The 18,709-nt window shown below is 54.8% G+C and overlaps 4 protein-coding genes across 4 annotated transcripts; 3 read left to right on the top strand and 1 right to left on the bottom strand.

Annotated features, from left to right (window-relative positions):
* Nucleotides 1-2,077: 2,077 nt before the first annotated feature.
* On the top strand, nt 2,078-3,621 carry QBC33DRAFT_556366 (uncharacterized protein; the record flags this gene model as incomplete). The annotated part of the gene is made up of 4 exons (XM_060429723.1): nt 2,078-2,134; nt 2,203-2,751; nt 2,836-3,088; nt 3,158-3,621. The coding sequence occupies 4 exons, from the start codon at nt 2,078-2,080 to the stop codon at nt 3,619-3,621; spliced, it is 1,323 nt and encodes a 440-aa protein (XP_060286159.1).
* Nucleotides 3,622-4,850: 1,229 nt separating this feature from the next.
* QBC33DRAFT_512616 (double-strand-break repair protein rad21) lies at nt 4,851-6,871 on the bottom strand (the record flags this gene model as incomplete). Its single annotated transcript, XM_060425920.1, has 2 exons — nt 4,851-6,551; nt 6,608-6,871. The coding sequence occupies 2 exons, from the start codon at nt 6,869-6,871 to the stop codon at nt 4,851-4,853; spliced, it is 1,965 nt and encodes a 654-aa protein (XP_060286158.1).
* A 1,697-nt stretch (nt 6,872-8,568) lies between these two features.
* Nucleotides 8,569-14,893, top strand: QBC33DRAFT_576459 (putative calcium-transporting atpase type 2c member 1 protein; the record flags this gene model as incomplete). Its single annotated transcript, XM_060430913.1, has 6 exons — nt 8,569-8,718; nt 8,777-9,971; nt 10,030-11,370; nt 11,427-11,709; nt 12,463-13,624; nt 13,697-14,893. The coding sequence occupies 6 exons, from the start codon at nt 8,569-8,571 to the stop codon at nt 14,891-14,893; spliced, it is 5,328 nt and encodes a 1,775-aa protein (XP_060286157.1).
* A 361-nt stretch (nt 14,894-15,254) lies between these two features.
* QBC33DRAFT_306689 (cell division control protein) lies at nt 15,255-17,490 on the top strand. Its single transcript, XM_060423443.1, has 2 exons — nt 15,255-15,418; nt 15,486-17,490. Exons 1-2 carry the CDS (start codon nt 15,370-15,372, stop codon nt 17,357-17,359), a joined length of 1,923 nt encoding a protein of 640 aa, XP_060286156.1. The 5' UTR covers nt 15,255-15,369; the 3' UTR covers nt 17,360-17,490.
* Nucleotides 17,491-18,709: the final 1,219 nt, after the last annotated feature.

Below are 18,709 nucleotides of genomic sequence, written 5' to 3'. Positions count from 1 at the left end.
CCAAGACATCCTAGGTAAGGTACACACGACATACCGACATACCTCGAAGTCGCCTTACATAAGGGCCTTTGAGAACTCCTCCCCCCCAGGACCGTCCTTTGCAACTCTTCTTTCCCGCCTGGTTTCGCCTCTCCTCCAGTTCACCTACGACAGGCAAGAGAACCACCCATCTACAATCCATTGTCCCTTCTCCGAGCCACCTGTTCGTCCTCCTAGAACACCCGTGGACCTTCTTAGGACAACATCTTTATTACCACCCATTCGACTGTCATCAGGTTGCCATTGCCTCACAACATTTGGTCTGCAGCACATGGACCTGGTATGAAGTAGGTACACCTTTCGTCCCAACTTCCTTCCACTCTCCATTCGTCCCAACTACCTAGGTACCTACCATTCGTCCCAACTTCCAGATTTTCCTTTGTACATGGAAGATACCCTGGAAGTTCAGGTTGCTCCTTCTCCCCTGATACCACGTGCTCTGCCGGGTTCATATACTTCCCCTGACACATTAAATTCCAGCCCAGCCATGTACAAACACAAAAGGGTTCCATGTCCCGCCCACGTCCTGTTTACTTGCAATGCTTTCTCATGCCTAGCATTGCTCTTCCCCTTTTGTATATGGCGACTCCCATGCAGTCGTCACCGTCGGATCTTCCATCTGTCCTCCACCCATCCCATAAGACGCCTTGCTTTGCTCTCTGCTGTGGGAACACGCTACTACTTCATGCTCATTGTTGCCCCACCTTCTCTATATACTTGACAGCGGGCAGTCTGTCAGTCTGTCAACGTTGTCGCACCTCCTGTCCATCCCATACTGGAGCTGTCTCATCCCTTATGTATGTATGGTCATTCTGTTGCCCATTCTATCCTGTCTTGTGTTTCACTCCCTTCCTCAACCATGTCGCCTACCTGGTCATCCATCCACTTTCTCACATTCCCCATGTAAGTGGCTTACACTTCACCAAGTCATTAATCATCTGGCATTCTCTATCACCCCTGGGTTTTTTGAGGAGCATGTCCCATATGATCGACGTCAAGACTCTGCGATTTGGCCATGGGCTTGACATTCAGTCGTCCAACTTATTGCGTCCTACATCTATTGTGATGCAGTTGGTTATTGAAAGTTAATAGCTGGTACCTACCTGTCCATGGGTTTGACAGCTCAGCGAGTTGACGACTCAGCCAGTTGTTGACGACTCAGCAACTTATTGACGACTAAGCCAGTTATTGACGACTCAGCGAGTTGGCAACCTTGTCGCACATCCCATCCACTTCAAAACCCTCAGAAGTCCTCCCATCTCCAATCTTCTCTTCCCCAACCTAACTCCATCTTGGACTTCTGGTCCTCCCACCCGCCACCTGGTGTAGCATACATTGGAACCAGCAGCACCTTTTTCTTACCATAGTCTGCCATGGCTGCAGAGAGTCACCTCTTTTACTAATTTTTTTATCAGGGCAATTCAGGTTGACCTTTGCCAAACTCGACCCTCGAGTCTCTCTCTGCCGCACCTAGAACCACCAGTTCAGTTTCTCTGCCAACCTTCCCCACTCAAAACCGGTTCACCCTCGCATTTTTGGGAGCTACGCCTACAGACGAGGTCTCTTGGAAACAACGTAACTCGAGACCTAAAAGTCGAAGAATCGGTCTTCATTCCGTGAGTTGCTTGCTTGCTGATCCCCCACAACAACTGTTTCCCCCCTCAGCTTCTTCTCACCCTCTTATTTTTGGTTATATATCGCCCAGAGCCACTCTCAGCAGCATGTTGCTGGCCAATCCCGAGCTATCACGATGCGTCCAACGATGACATACTGACCACCTTTCCAGAAAATGGCGTCCATTTCACCTCTGGAGTTGGCGAAGAGCGGAACGATTCCTCTGAAATGCGTTCTTTGCCCCAAACAACCATCGTTTTCAGATGTCTCGCATCTCCTGACTCACATTTCCTCTAAGAGCCACCTATCTTTCCGATTCAGAACGGAAATACGGGCGGATAAAGAGAGGGCCGCCAAAGAGACTCTTGCGGAATACGATGGCTGGTATGAGCAGTATGGCATACAGCAATTGCTTGCCCACAGAATGACGGCGAAGGACTCCAAGAAGTCCAATAAACGGGCCAGGTCCGGCACAGCTAGTGTAAGTAACAAAACTCACAAGGCCCGTTTGGTGATAGTTTGGTGCCCCTTACTAACAGGTTGCCCAAGTTCGACGCCCACCCTATCGTCAAACGCAACAAGGTCGTCCAAGCTGATCCAGCAGCTCATTCACGGGGACCCCCCGCACTTAACTGGAACACTGCACACGCAGATGGGTTGCCTCATGCGGCTGGTGCGCACCAGGGGTATCCCATTGACCACTCTAGCTATCAGACGCCAGTACCCAGACACGCTCAAGCTCCATACGCGATGCTTGGATCTCCAGAGATCCCCTTGCGACCGAAATACAAGGGCTGGTCTTCAGAGACGGAGATCACTGGAAGTGCCCTGCCGTCCGAGGAAGCCGCCGACGTCGCCAGCAAGGATGACACCGACCGCTCTAAGCTCAAAGGCGCGAGTTGGCCCGGAATGCGTGTATTCGACTCCGCCACAGAAGCCCAGAAACGGAAGCGCAACCAGCGAAAGGACGAGTCTGTTCTGAGGCAGATGAAGCAAACCTCGGCCGAAGTGGAACCGACGGAGAGCGTTTGGTCCGAGAATGGAGAGCTGCAGAGAACGCGCGACATATATGCCGCCCCTTCCATTGACGGTAGCCCGGTCCGTGAACCCCTTCCCCAGGCGGCCCCCCTCCATACAGGAGCTATGTATTGTGTGATTTTACTGACGTGATGACATTCCTAGGAGCCGAGCGTCCATGCCGGAGACAATCACAAGAAGAAAGATGCCCACCAGGGCTCAACCATGGCAACCGCACGTCAGACTCGAGCTTCGACCAGGAAGGCCCAAGCCAAGGAAGCCTCCAAGGGCATGGGCAACAGCGATGGCGGGAGTCAGAAGGACCAAGGCATTCAGAACGGCAGTCGTGTCCCGGCGCAAACCAATGGTGCGGGAGCTAACTACGACGTCTTCCGTGACACGGCAATTCCAAGCCCTGGTCAGTCCGGACTCCTTTTGAACCATGGTTCTCACCAAGTCTCACCTCTGCTAATCGACGCCTTGGCAGGCCCTATGGAGAGTCCTTTGGATGGCGGAAGGTCCGTGATAGTCCCTGAACCCGTGGGACTCGTCTCTGACCACATCGACAACTTCGAGCATCGCAGCCGTCCGGCGCTGCAGCCAATGAATTCCAACATGTCGATTCAATCTCCCACTCCGACGGGTCTCAAGCCGTCAGCGGTTCCGTACTTTCACGGAGGAGTCAGCACTCATATCCATCCCTTTTTCCATCATCAGAGCATTGGCTCTAACACGCTTAACCCCCTGTCTCTTCAATCTCGAACCGGATATCCCTTCCATTCATTCAGTGGCCAGGGCTTCGGAGACGATATCCTGCCGCATGGCTCTGGATTCCACCCAATCAACACCCCAGGCGGCATGGCCTTCAGCCCTTTCTCGGCTTCCGGGGATAACAATCCATACGCTTCTTCGTCGGCCGGCCCTCAAGACACTCCAGAATACGATATCTGACGAGGTGGTCGGCTGTGTTCGATCACAGCCTAATCAATTTGCCTTTCTTATGCGTCTGGCAACACGATTGCATCTCTTCGCTTCGTCCTGCCCGACGGCTCTTGGCGACCAACTCATTTGCACATCTCGTCCTCTGGTTGACTTCACCTAAGACCACCACATTCGAGGACAATGCGGCCCCTTTCCCAGGTTTGGCGGTGGCTACCCCTATACACCAGCATCACTCACTACCAACACTACGGATACTTTGGCTGGGGTGGGGGGTTCGAATTCAACACGGACAGCACATTGATCCTTGGTAATTGGTAATTAGGCGTTTTGGTTTTTGGAACAACGGGAGATGGAACATCACGAATGGACCATTTCTCAACGCTTTACGGAGTTTTAAGGCCTATCCACAACATTTGGGAAGGATACGGGTAACGGCTGAGAGGGACACGGGCCCTTCAACTCTGAGATTCTATCTTTTCCTATTCTCTTTTTCTGCTGCTTCATATCCTACATTTCGAAGTCTTGGGGCGTGGGGATAGACTTTCATGATGGGCAGGGAGATCGTCAACAGGACTTCAACTACCAAGCCTATCGCATGGGTAATTAACTGATACAATATACAAAACTGGGGAAGGGCTAAACCCCCATTATCTTTCGCTTGCCAATGGGTCCAGGGCGGGAATCCAGCAGGGGAAAGGGTTAAGGAGAAGGCATTGGTGACGTGGCTCAACGGTATCTCGAGCGCTCTCACATCTCACTCACCAAACAGAAACGACCACAGTTGAGTGTGACTGCATTGCAACGAAAAGTGAAAGGTAGAGAGATATATCAATACAGAGCCCTAACAGGATCTAATGCCCAACCTCGAACTCTCGCAACACGAGCCCCCTAAAAGAGGACACCAGAACCCGAGCAAATAGTAACGGCTCCGTTCTTTTTTAAAATGACCAGCGATTTCCCACCCCTCCCAAGAGATTGGTATCTTCCAAACATCCCTTCCTCCGCCAACGCCCAAACGCCATCGACAGTTCCTTACAAAGTCCCGCCCCTCTGGGAGTGAGGGCAGAGTGACATGGCCCAGAGGCGACCGGATTGCGAATGCCGCTTCTCCCCTTACCACTTCCTTGAGGGACGACAGCCAGGCTCTTCAATATTTACATGTATGAGAAGACGAAACGAAACAACGCGAAGCCACCACCCTGGCCCGGGCCCCCGGGGGGGGCGAAGCGAGAGAGCCACTAGGCCCCGACGGGGACGGCGGCAGCGGACCGGACGGCGGGCTCGGGCTCGTTCTCATTCTCGTCCTCGTTAGCGTCCTCGTTCTCGTTCTCCCGCTCCTGGTTGGCGATCTCGCCGCCAGCCTCGCGCTCGGCCCAGTCGCCCCAGAGACCGCGCTTCCCGCGGACGCGGATGGGCCCGCCTAGGGACCCCTCGGGCTGCTCGACCTTGATGGCGTCCTTGGTCGCGAGGACGAGGCACTCGAAGAACATCTTTGTTGCGTCCGCTTTGGTGGTCTTCTTTTCTGGCAGGAGGTCCTGGAAGACCACCGATGACTGCTGGCGCTTCTGCGAGTCTGTGGCAGCTTCGGGGCCGAAGAGGTCACGAAGGATGTGGACGGCGTGCTTGGTGGCGATCGAGACCGGGCCGCTGTCGGCTGGGTGTACTATCGGTGCAACGGTATCGTCAAAGGCTGGGCCTGGGCTTGAATTGTATCTTCCTGCTGCATGGCCGTCTTCGTCGTCGTGGATCGGATGCATGCCGTCATCGGCGGGTATATCGAGGATTGTACCGTCGGCGGCAACACTCTGGTTACCGATACCAGCTCCACCAAAGGCAAGCGCTGACTCGTCCTCGGGCAGCTCAAGGCGCGGGGATTTAGGGAGTCCCTGTTCTAGATCGCTGTCCATATCGGCGATCCCGCTGTCACGCTTCCTCTTCAGGTCGTTCTGAGGCCTAATTGCAGAGAGAGAGAGAAGACCCCTCAGTTCCGGCGCCCAGCCGGCACTGCGGCCTTCGAGCAGAATGTTGGTCACAAAACCACCATTCTTCTGCATCTCCATGAGACCCAGCACGTAGGGGTCTCTTGGCAAGAAGGACTGGGGCTTGAGGATGTTGTCCCTCTTGGCCTGCTGCTCCTTGATGTGTGCACTGGATAGCATCGTCTGCTCGTCGGGTTCCAAAAGCTTTCTCTTCTTAGCCCGCTGAGGAGCAATAACAGTCGCAGTAGAATCTTCGACAGGCTCATAGAGGTCTGTGTTCATGTGCCGACTGTACTCCATCTCGATCTCTTTTGCGAATTCCTCGTCGACGTCGGATAGTGGGGACTCAGAGATTCGAGCCCGGCCAGGTTGTGGCATTGCGGGGTTTACCGACTGGTCACCAAGGTTGAATTGGAAGTCATCGTCGCCCATCTGAATATCGCCCTCGCCATCCGCAATATGGACGCCCTCACCGAAGTCGAAGTCGAGGCCCAAGGATTGCTCATGACTTGGGAGGCCCTTGTTGTGGCCTTGTACTTCAAGCTCGCTGAACATATCTTCGTCCACTGGCCTAGCCGCAGGACCTTCTCGACCGATTTCCACGGTATTGTCCATCAGCTTGCTGGGCCGTTCGTCAATGTCCATACCAAAATCCAACTCTAGATCGAGGTCGTCATTGTTTGCTAGCGCTAATTCGTCGTCGATGCCCAGGTCGTCGTGCAGAAACTGGCTGTTGTTGAAATCTTCCTGAAGGTTGATGTCGCGATTGCTAACGCGATTCTTTCGGCCCAGGGGAGTTGCCGTTACATCTTCGATCTGCGATGAAAGCCAATTTGCATCGGGAGGGGGAAGCAAGTCCAAGTTATCGTACGGAGTAATACGGTCGGGAAGCAAGAGCGACTCCTTGTTTTGGACGTGCAAGTTCGCAGGGATGTCGTGGTTCCCAGTGGAGCGGAAGGCCTAGGCAATGTGTTAGCAAACGATGCATGGGACTCTCTTCCGCGGATGTTGCGCACCATCTTGATCTTCAATAGAGCTTCATTGCAGTCATCGAGGAGGTAGCGCGCTTTGCGCCCGTAGATCCGGACGACGCCGAGGAGCAGCTGGCCGCTCAGTCTTAGGGCGAGAGGCGCTTGGTTGGGTGTGATGATGGCGTCGACACTGTCCTGCAGGTTGTGTTGCAAGATGTGTGTTTTCGAGAGCTTGCGCTCCACGTTCGCCGAGAGCCAGGCCTTGGCCAGAGGGCCGGTGGAATTGAGAAGGGTGCCAGACCAGAACATGGTGGCGGTATTGACGGAACGCGATGATAACTATGGGAAGTTGACACAGCGATAATGGTCTGTTGGAGTTTGTGGCCGTATATGGGAACGAATACAGCGCGACTTGCGACTTGGTGTAAGTTCTGGCAAGTGGCGCAGGTAAACAAGGAAGCGCGTTGTTTTGGAGGGCCAGGAGAGGCGCGTTGAAAAGGCCAAGTGGGGAGTCACCAGACCATCTAAAACTGGTAGAGCGTTATACGAAGCGCAACGCTGACAATAGAAAGCCACAGATCGTGGTTCCCTGCGCTGAAGGGACTTGCGACGCCTTGAGGAGCAAGTTGTTGAGGTCCACGATGAAGCGAAAAGGCGGGAGTGGGAGGAAGGAAGAGGGGGGAACGTGTGTGCGCTTCAACAAACGGATGTAAACCTTGCTCCATTTTTGCCGTAGGCCTTCTGTAAAAATGCTGGTGGCTGGGGTTGAACCAAGTGCGTCTGGTTGGCTGAGATCTGCAGGCCACCAGCCACATAGGTAATGTCCGGGCTAACAGCCCAATCAGCAGTAAGCACGTGATTCATCATTCATCTTATTAGGTATGCCGCAATTCTGCAAGCAAGGTGCATATGAATTACTGGAGGTCCTCCTGAATCTAAGGTTTCCGGATCTCCCAGGACATATGACATATCCCAGCTTCCCCAAGTCTTAGGCGCCCTTAGGCTCTATATACCTCTCTGTAGCGTTTCATCGCGTGTTGCTAGGTAAGGTAGGCTTGAGGATAACTGCATCATTGTGTTCTTCGCCATTATGCCTGTACAGTCGTCCGTTTCGACAGCAGGATTCAAGATGGAAAGCTCATCATGCGAACCCCTAATGCACATTTTAACTTTGCAGCACTTTAATCGCGGTGGCAGAACGACACTCCCCGAGCTGCGCCACAGTCCCAGCACACCTGAAAGCTTTCAATGACAAGATTTCTGTTTGATATTGGGATAATATATGGCGAAGTATAGAAACGAATACATACCGAAGGTATCCTTACTTCAGAGGTATATACGGTGGTGTACCTAGGTTGAGTGGCCGTGTAAGTGGCCGTGTAAGTGGTCGTGTAAATGGCCATGGAAAACCTTTTCATCTGTCACTTATTCCCTTTCTCTCCCTTGCCAATTGTCTCTTAGGATGTTCTTAAGTGTTGTAGTATTGAGTGGAGGCAACCGTAAGCAGGTTCTCTGTTCAGATTTCGATGTTGAAGTGCATGGTTACCCCTTTGCCATACTGCTGGAATGTCCGTGCAGCGATTCGTGGCGAAAACAGTGGGGTCTGCGAAGCCAAAAGTGGCTTTCAGCCTCATGCGGCAGCACTTGCCCCCCTGGCAGGAACGCCCTTTCGGTGGAAACTTTCGGGTGATTGAACACGTTAGCTCTGAGCACTGAGCAACCCCAACCCTCAATCCCCATTCCCAGAAAACGCGTGCCTGCACGAATATTTTCTTGGCCCGTCGAGGTAACCATGACGGTTTCCACCACCGATCCCTCCTGAGAGACCTCAAATCATCCCACGTCGAACATAGGCCTAGGAAACTTGATCCGGGGCAGCTCGTTTGCGATCTCGGAATTAGGTGGATTGGTTGGTCTACCTGCCGATTTTGCATGACCGGCCCCGACCGACTTCATGCCTAGGCTGTGAAGCCATATGCTGCTCCATCCTTCGATCCTCATCCAACATGGACCGATTTACGCGCAAGTCGGCCGAGGAATCCCTCCCCCTCTTCAATGCACCGTCGGGGGTAGCTCAGCTCGCTGCGCCAGACGAGATTGAGCGATCTTGGTCCAGAACCTCGGCGCCTCCCAGGCCGACTTCTGCCCAGTCTCGAGTAAGAGCTGCCAAGGAAAGGATGAGCCCGCGCGCCATCCCTTGCTAACGTATTGCAGACTATCGCCGATGACTACTCCTGCATGGCTCCCCCGGAGGTAGCCTTGCGATTGAAGACTTCGTTAACCTACGGTTTGACGCCCGCAGAGGCGCTCTCTCGCCTACGCGACTACGGCCCCAACGAGATACCTCACGATGACCCCGAGCCACTATGGCTGCGTTTCATCAAGCAATTCCAAGAACCCCTGATCGTGCTACTATTGGTCTCCGCCGGGGCATCGCTCGTGCTTGGGAATATGGACGATGCCGTCAGCATCACCGTTGCAGTCACCATTGTGGTTGCAGTCGGCTTCGCCCAGGAATATCGCTCCGAGAAGTCCATTGAAGCGCTAAACCATCTGGTCCCCAATCACGCGCATCTGGTCCGGAGCCAGCCTGGGAGAGCTTCCTCGCCATTGCCAAACTGGCCTGCCGGCTCCAAGGACCCGCTTGACATGAGCGACGCTTCGGGCGCAGCCACCCCGGCCGAGGAGATGTTGGAAGCCACTTCATCAAAGGTCACGGCCGCCCAGTTGGTTCCAGGAGACCTCGTTCTGTTCACGACGGGCGACCGCATACCTGCCGATATCCGTGTTACTAAAGCCGCGGACCTAACTATAGACACCTCGAACCTCACGGGAGAAAATGAGCCCGTCCGGGTATCGCCCGAGACGCGCTTCCGTAACTTGCCCTTCGCAGCCCCGCCGGCAGGTTCGAGCCTTCAACTGCCTAGTCCCTCCTTTGCATCGTCAGCCCCTAATGGGACTGTTGGCGGCGGCGACAAGGCGGACGGGGTAAACAACATTGCCTATATGGGTACTCTGGTGAAGTCTGGTCATGGGCAAGGTATAGTCTTCGCGACAGGTGGGAACACACACTTTGGGACAATCGCAACGAGCGTGTCCGGAACGGAGAGCCCTCGGTCGCCGCTCCAGATTTCCATGGATGAGCTCGGGTCTCAGCTGAGCAAAGCGTCGTTTGTCATCATCGGACTCATCTCGTTCATTGGCTGGCTCCAGGGGAAGAAGCTGCTCGAGATCTTCACAATCTCCATCTCCCTGGCCGTCGCCGCCATCCCTGAAGGTCTCCCGATCATTGTAACTGTCACTCTCGCCCTTGGAGTCCACCGTATGGCCAGGCACAACGCAATTGTCCGCAGAATGCCCAAGGTTGAGACTCTGGGTTCTGTCAATGTGGTTTGCACGGACAAGACAGGTACGCCTCTCCGTTTTGTCATCGCTGCGACAACTGTGCTGATGTGTTTATACCCTAGGGACCCTTACAATGAACCACATGACAACTGCAAAGATGTGGTCCTTCGGCACTGACGAGGCTTTTGACGTCGATTCGGACGACGAGGCAACGGAGACCAAGGCAGACCCTGCCACGCTGAGGATTCTGAGAATCGGGAATATCGCCAACAATGCTCGCCTCGCCCGGCAATACACGGAAAACGGCGCCGCTACAAGGGCCGTCTTGTCATCCACCCAAGGAAGAGACCACATCTCCACCTACACTCGGTGGGTAGGACAGCCGACCGATGTTGCAATGCTGGACCTTCTGGACAGGTTCAAGGAACACGACGTTAGAGGCTCTATCGGCCCTCGTTCGGTGGAGACACCTTTCAGCTCGGAACGGAAATGGATGGGCGTCGTCATCGGCAACGAAGGGGGCAAGAACGAGAAGGAGTTCGCCTACATCAAGGGCGCCATCGACCGGGTCCTTGACGTCTGTGATACTTACCTAACGAAAGACGGGAGGGAAATTGTTCTAGACTCTACCAGGCGGCAAGAAGCTTTTCTGGCAGCTGAAAGGATGGCGTCACAAGGCCTTCGTGTATTGGCATTTGCAAGTGGCCCTGTCACGAGGGCGGCATCGAATAAGGCGGCTATGCCCACAACCCGCAGCAGCACCCCGCGCGGCGACATGAGCGACAGCCACCACGCCCATAGCCACGAGGAGTTGTACAGAGGCCTGACGTTCGCGGGCTTGGTTGGCATGAGCGATCCTCCTCGTCTCGGCGTTGCGCGCTCAATTAGGAGGTTGATGCGCGGCGGTGTCAAAGTTATAATGATCACCGGTGATGCGGAGACCACGGCTGTCGCAATTGGGAAGCAGCTGGGAATGTCGATTGCAGTGCCTCGGGAGCATGCCGTGAACCAGGCCAGCGTCCGGCCAGTGTTGAGGGGAGACGAGCTCGATGCCATGTCAGACCAAGACCTGGCCCAGGCCATAGAGAACACTACCATCTTTGCGCGAACAAACCCCGACCACAAGATGAAGATTGTCAGAGCACTCCAGGCCAGAGGTGATATAGTTGCCATGACTGGAGACGGCGTCAACGACGCCCCCGCCCTCAAGAAGGCCGATATTGGAATCGCCATGGGTATGCATGGGACCGACGTGGCCAAGGAGGCAGCAGATATGATACTTACCGACGACGACTTCTCGACCATTTTGCACGCAATTGAGGAGGGCAAGGGCATCTTCAACAATATCCAGAACTTCCTGACCTTTCAGCTGAGCACCAGTGCGGCTGGACTGTCACTCGTCCTGATATGCACGGCTTTGGGCTTCAGGTCTCCCCTCAATGCCATGCAGATTCTCTGGATCAGTAAGTCGCGTACTCTTCGTGGCATTTGCACCGTAGCAACTAACTGACTTTGTTAGATATCATCATGGACGGGCCTCCTGCTCAATCCCTGGGGGTCGAGGCTGTCGACAAGGATGTCATGAGCCGGCCGCCTCGCAAGAGGAATGATCGCGTGCTGACGCATCGCCTGATTAAGCGTGTTCTGACGTCGGCCTTCATCATTATGGCTGGCACGATGCTGGTTTATACCCGCGAAATGCTCGAGGATGGCATGGTGACCCGCCGTGACACCACCATGACCTTCACCTGCTTTGTACTATTCGACATGTTCAACGCGCTGACCTGTCGATCCGAGTCCAAGTCGGTCCTGAGAGGAGAGGTTGGACTGTTCTCAAACACGCTATTCAACTGGGCCGTTTCGCTCAGTCTGGCAGGGCAGCTGCTCGTCATCTACTTCCCCTGGCTTCAGGAGGTTTTCCAGACAGAAGCCCTTGGTTTCTTTGACCTCATCGGCCTATTAGTCCTATGTAGCACCGTGTTCTGGGCGGACGAGTTCCGCAAGTGGTGGACATATGGCCGGCGGAGGCTGGGCGTCAACTACAGCCAGGCGGTATAGAAGAGGATGCTGGAAAGGCTAGGGGCGCGGAGATGCTTGTACTATTATATATATATATATACCACGGTACCGATTTGCATATACGGATGTAGAAATGGAACAAGACTTGCATAGAGGTCATCAACTTGGATTTTGCAATAGATGTGTAACCTGCCTACCTAGGTATCTAGTGATACAGAGGCAAACACAACCGGTTAGTTGCATATCCTGGCACCCTGACAAGTGACAGCGAATTTCAGCCTCCAGCGGGGCAAACTTAATCCCACCATCCATCCCTTGACCTCAACCCAACGTGTCGTCCGGAGCAGCAATGCATTGCCATTGTACAAGGCCGTACCCATGTCTGCTCTTTCCAATGGCGTACCTGCAGCTTCATCTTCCTCCAGGCTAACTGGCGAGAGCGATACCTCGAACAAACCCCCCTCAATCCCCCCGATGCCCAACTCGACCCTTGTTCGCCCCTTCAAAGACGCAACCACCACCAAAGATGACCCGAGCACCGCCATCCGCGAATCCAGCTCCGTGGCCGAGATCCGCGCGGGGCTCGCCTCCCTGCACGCCCGCGAGTCGACGCTGACGTCCAAGCTCGACGGGCTCGTGGCGTCGCAGGCCGACCTCTCGCGCTCGCTGGGCCGGCTCGACAACCTCCGCGCGGGCCTCGGGTCGCAGGTGCTGGCGGCGCGGGGCATCAGCGACGGAATGCTGTCCGGGGCGGCGGAGACGGCATCCCGGCTGTCGGGCCGCGTGCGGGCGCTGGACCTCGAGAAGACGCGCGTCGAGGACACGCTGAGGGTCGTCGAGCAGGTCGCCGAGCTCAAGGCCTGCGTCGCGGGCGTGGTCGGGTCCATGGGCGCCCCGCAGGACTGGGAGGCCGCGGCGGGCTACATCGCCCGCGCGGCCAAGATTCCGGAGAATATCGTCAGGGGTGGGTTCGCCGCCGCGGTCGTGCCCACCGTCGAGGTGCCCGATCCGCCGTGGGTGACCCTCGAGTCGGCCAGGGAGAGCCTGTGCGGGTTGTTCCTGCGGGAGTTTGACAAGGCTGTCTCGGAAAATGACGGAGTGCGGGTGACGAGGTTCTTCAAGCTGTTCCCCCTCATTGGGCGTGGCGATGTCGGGCTAGACGTCTATGGTCGGTATGTCTGTCAGGGTGTGGCAGGGACGGCGAGAGCGGTGCTGAGGGAAGGACCGGGTACCACAGGGGTCCAGACACAGAATGACGGGTTCTTCTACGCCAATGCCCTCACAAAGCTTTTCGAACACATCGCCCGGATCGTGGATGGGCACGGGAGTCTGGTTGAGAGGCACTACGGGGCTGGGAAGATGGTCAAAGTAGTCGAGCGGCTGCAGATGGAGGCTGACGTGCAAGGAGGCATCATCCTGGAGTCTTGGAGTGAGGAGAGGGCCGTGGACAGGAAGCTGACCGATGTCAAGAGCTACCCTTTTTCATTTCTGGTCCAGAGCTTCTTGCCCCAACAGAGGGGTCTTACGGGAACCTCGAGAGTAAACTCGCCGGCCCTCGGCAGTGGCTCGAACAACGAGGCACGAAATAGCGAGGACGAGGGAGTCAATATGAAGGAGGTTGATGGCCTGCTGAGCGAGATTGCTGTCATGCTTGGTCGGTGGTCGTTGTACTCGCGGTTTATCGCCGGCAAATGCAAAGTAAGTCATCCTTGCCTTTTTGGCCATTGGAGAGAGTTGCGAGTATACCTTTGACTAACTTCGAACCACAAGGACCCGGATGCCTCGGACGACGCACCACTTACCGTTCCCGAGGTTCTCACGAAATCCAATCTACATCAAAAAGTATCGGCAACCCTCACAACGCCGTATAATGTTATGACGACCTTCTTTTTCCGACGCTCTGTTGAGAAGGCATTCCAGCTTGACGAGTCTCCCAGCGGGCTCTCACTCAACATGAGCAGGCCCCTGGAGAGTAACCCGCCGTTTATTATATCTGCCGTCGATGATGTCATGTACATCGTGAACGCAGTCATCCAGAAGTCGATTTCCACGTCGCAGAGAGACGTGGTTGGCTGGGTAATCCCGACCATTGGGAGGGTACTTGGCTCGGATTTCATTGTTATGATCCAGAGGAAGATGCGGGACGAGTCGTACCCGAAAGCGGTGGTTCAGGGGGGATTCCCTCCAGAAGACAAGATCATTGCCTTCATTGTCCTGATCAACAGCCTCGACATGGCAAACGAATACCTAGCACGCATCATATCCAGCCGGGTTGGGATCTCGAGCGCGCAAACCAACGGCGCCTCTCCTCCCACTTTTCTGCAGGAGTCGTTCCGCTTCGACCACGACGTTACCTTTGTTATCAACTCCCTAAACACCCTCAACTCGACCTTTTCCTCCAAAAGCACAGAGCTCCTGAACACGGGACTCCAGGTCCTCTTCAACCAAGTAATCCGGCCCCGCCTCCGGCCAGTGCTGAGCGACACGTTCCGCGACACAGACTACACGCTTACCGAGGAGGAGCTTGCCGAGATAGCACAGCAGAATGATGAAGGCGAAGAAGCGCTCATCGACCAGGTGCCTCGCCGATTCGAGCACGGCTGGGATGCGCTGATGAGGCCTATTGGCCGCCTCATGACTCCCAAGACCTTCAATACGGTGCTGGACATCACAGCCCAGTATCTCGCGCGGGTGCTCGAGAAGCGCGTGTGGACCTATGCCGGCCGTACCACAGCGTACGGGGCCATCCGCATGGAGAGGGATTTCTCGGGCATCGCTAGCGTTGTGTCCAAGGGCAACTACGGTCTAAGGGAGATATTTGGCAAGACGACCCAGGTGCTGATGGTGGCGAATATGGAGGACGATGAATGGGAGGAACTCAGCGCCGCGCCTGATGGCGAGGACGGCATGCAGTGGTCCCTGACTGAGGAGGAGAGGAGGAGGGCGAGGAGCCTAGTTAGACCCTGAATTTGAGCATTTCTATTGGCGTACCAGGCACGCATGTTGAACGGCTACAAAATTCCAGTGTTTAGCTTATATAGAATTGGTACGGACTAAAGGGTGTGGATCTCCATTACCCTGTAATCCGAAGAGTTGGCGAGCTTGGTGACCCCCTGAGCTCGGGCAATGTTGTTTTAAGGGATCTGAGGCTTGGCGCAAACAGTGGCTCGCCGCTAAAGCCACAGTTCGCGGCCCGCCCCCCAGCCTCCCCATTTCCACCCAAAAACAGGACGCTAGCAGACCGGGACTTAAATGGTGACGCGAAAAGCCGCGGCGCGACGCGACTCTGGCCTGACCCACTATCAAGACCGCGTTTAATAGCCAACCAAGAGTTAAAGGTCCGACTTGCAACTTCCTCCTCCAAGGTCGCTCTTACTTCTGTGCACTCTACGCATAGTTCCTTCCCACCACTGTCTATCATATTTGTACGCCTAGATCGAGCAATGCCTTCAACAACTCTGGGAAAGAGGACCAGGAGTGTCAGGGAGCCTGGTAAGTTCCATTTTACCTCCTTCCCGTCGAGTCCCCGCAACAGCGACTTACTGTTCTTTTCTTGCAGAATTGGATCTCCCAAAAAAACGGTTAAGGCGCTCTCGACGTGCAATTGCCATTGATTGTGCGAATGAGGATCGTTCCAACACAATTGGACTTGACGACCAGGAGAACCAACCGCCTCTCGCCGACTTCGACTCTATTATTGCAACAACTCCTTCGAAGAGTCGCACAAAAGATGTCCAATCGACATCGACGATCAGGATTGGGAAGCATGGAGCAAGTTTGGAATCTACCGAGCCCGTGCTTAGAGACACTGCACCGAGCAAGACGACACCCATTACTCCGCAGACGCCTCGCTATTACGATGTCTTTGCTAAGACTGCCTCCACCCCACGCCATCGTGTCATGTCTGCCGGGAAAGTCTCAAGGAGGTTGACACCCCAGACACCACGCACACCTACAGCTTGCCAGACAGTGTATCATCTCGCAAGGCAGCTCTTCTCACGGAGCTCGGATCCGGGCCAGTTAATCGGGCGGGATGAGGAACGAGCAAGGCTTCGGGGGTTCCTCAACCGTTGTGCAACTCGGAATCCGAGTGGCTGCCTCTATGTCAGCGGACCGCCCGGGACGGGGAAGAGTGCCATGGTCCACGAGGTTTCGCAGGAGCTTGTTTTTGAGGTTCCGACGGTCCGGAAAGCATACATTAACTGCATGAGCATCCGGTCATCAAAGGATCTCTATGGCACCCTGCTCGAGCAGCTGAACCTCGAGGCTGACATGTCTGAGTGTGATGCGGTTGAGGCCCTCCAGAAGCTGTTCTCACCCAAGAGCAAGTCTGAGGACGTGTTCCTGGTAGTGTTGGATGAGATTGATCACGTCCTGTCCATGGACTTGGAGAGCCTATACCGACTTTTCGAATGGTCTCTACAAAAAGCGTCACGCCTCGTCTTGGTGGGTATCGCCAACGCACTCGACCTCACGGACCGGTTCCTTCCACGCCTCAAGTCCAGAAATCTCAAGCCCGACCTGCTTCCGTTTCTGCCCTATTCAGCACCGCAGATCAAAAGCGTCATCACGTCAAAACTCAAGAGTTTGATCCCTGAAGGAAGCAGCAAGCCGGAGTATATCCCATTCTTTCACCCCGCCGCCATTGAGCTATGCTCTCGCAAGGTCTCGACCCAGACGGGGGATCTGCGGAGAGCTTTTGAAATCTGCCGTCGAGCAATCGACCTGGTGGAGGGCGAGACGAAGCTGAACCTCGAGAACGAGGTAAAGGATGAGCTCATGCAAATGAGTCCGTCGCGAAAGGTTCTGGGCGAGAACTCCAATCTAGCTTCCTCGCCCAGAGCCAATGGGGCTCAAAACGCCAGGCCGTCCTTGGCCCGATCTCTGCAAGGCTTGACAGTGGAAAATGCGCCTCGAGTCACGATCGGACACCTCAACAAAGTAACAGCGGCGGCATTCAGCAATGGGACAAACCAGAGGCTAAAGACACTCAACCTCCAACAGAAGGCGGCGCTATGCGCTCTGATGGCTATCGAGAAGCGTAACAAGGCAGCAAAGGATCCCGTGGGCTTGACCACACCGTCGAAGACAACGGTCATCGCTCCCACGGTCAAGACATTGTTCGATACGTACTGCCTGCTTTGCAAGCGCGACTCGGTCCTGCACCCCTTGTCAAGCTCCGAGTTTCGCGAGGTGGTGGGAAGCCTGGAGACCCTTTCTCTGATCGCCCCTGTGGATGGAAAGACGGGGTCCTTGACGGTGCTGCAGACACCAAGCAAAAGGGGAAGAAAGCCGGCATTTGGTAATGGCAATACCCTCGGCGATGATAAGAGGGTCGCCAGCTGTGTGGGAGACAGAGAGATAGAGCAGGCCGTTGAGGGCCTAGGCGCAGACATTCTGAAGAGCATTTTGAGCGGCGAGGCGTTGGATTAATGGGTTGATACGTTCACAGCATTACATACTGGCTTGTCTGCATAACAGGAGTTCCTTGGCTAAGGACATGCTGTACTACCAGTTATGTTTGAGTTGGCTGCCTCGGCTCAGGCGGGATTAATCTGTATATAAACACATAAGAAAGAAGAAACCAATTGTCACCACAAGGTCATCGAGCATTTTGTCAGGCTGTCTGAGGGGATATTCCACGTCTTTCCCCTACGCTCGGTCAAGACCAAAGTTCCCGACAAGTTGCCAAGTGTCACAAAATAAAGCAAGCCCTGTCGCACGACTTGGCCTTGGCAAGCGAGAGATAGTTTGTCATGGTCGACCAAGTGCTATTCTTGGAGCTGTCAGGCTGAGCTGCATTGGTCTCCAAAGCTGGGCAGCTGGGGAATATAGACGGGATAGATAGATACATCAACAACTTGGTCGGTTGGCTGCTGTCGAGCACTCTGCTGTCAGCGTCTTGAATGGATAAATAAGCAATAGTCTTGACGATCAACGTAGGCGAGGTCTATAGCGAAGGACTCTAGATGCCGTATCTCGCCCTCGATGGTGATACAAATGCCAAACAAACAAGAGCACAGCCACAGAATCGTCCCTCCTGGATGTGTTCAGATGACGACGCTGGTCTCATGTTAGAGTTCGCAGAGCCCGGGAGACTGCAAGGAGACCGCAGACCTCTGGCCAGGGTTAGAGGAGGTCCTCCAGCTGGCAATTTGAAGTGGCAGGTGAGAATAGATAATTCAACCTTTGAGCTTGGCTGCCAAGCTGCCAAGGCAGCCCTATAAAGATTGGCGATGTAGCCACACGTATAGGGGGGCTCTCGTACGTCGCACGACGTCGTCTGGGGTACTTGGGACTAATAAAGAAGGTATTCTCCGTCTCCCCTCCAGCTCGCATCAATGATCTCGGCATGCCCGGTTGCCCCCGCCGTTCCTCGGCCAAGACATCCCGGACTGGCCCGCTTTCTGGACCCTTTTTAACAGGGGCAGCAAAGTCAATGCAGACAGCTAGTTTTAAGGGACACATACTATTACTATTAGGCACTCCTAGGCACTCCGTACGGAGTACTTAACAGTCCCATGGGGTTTTCTGTTACGTTTTCCTTTGCTCCCCCTCCGTTCCATCGTTCCTCTTGTTGTCGGGTGAAAACCCAGCCGTCAGAGACTTGCTGGGTCTAGGCCTACGCCTAGTGTTAAGTGGAAGCACCCCGCCGCAGCGGCTGTAAGAAATCTTTCCAGTCCCCACCGGTTTCCCCTCTTTTCTTTCCGCTTGACTTGTCCGTCCTGATTCTCCCTCGCGGCTTTCCACTCTTCCCTCTCCGTCCTCTTGGCAAGCCAAGCA

The sequence above is a fragment of the Phialemonium atrogriseum genome, assembly GCF_030411735.1.
Source record: "Phialemonium atrogriseum strain 8032-3 unplaced genomic scaffold QBC33scaffold_5, whole genome shotgun sequence".
Taxonomy (NCBI): Eukaryota; Fungi; Ascomycota; class Sordariomycetes; order Cephalothecales; family Cephalothecaceae; genus Phialemonium; species Phialemonium atrogriseum.
The sequence above is the reverse complement of the archived record's forward strand: the minus strand, read 5'-3'. Positions and strand labels throughout refer to the sequence as shown.

Coding starts and splice junctions, on each gene's coding strand:
- QBC33DRAFT_306689 (XM_060423443.1), top strand. CDS start 15,370: ATGCCTTCAACAACTCTGGGAAAGAGGACCAGGAGTGTCAGGGAGCCT. Junction 15,419..15,485: donor CAGGAGTGTCAGGGAGCCTG/GTAAGTTCCATT, acceptor CTTTTCTTGCAG/AATTGGATCTCCCAAAAAAA.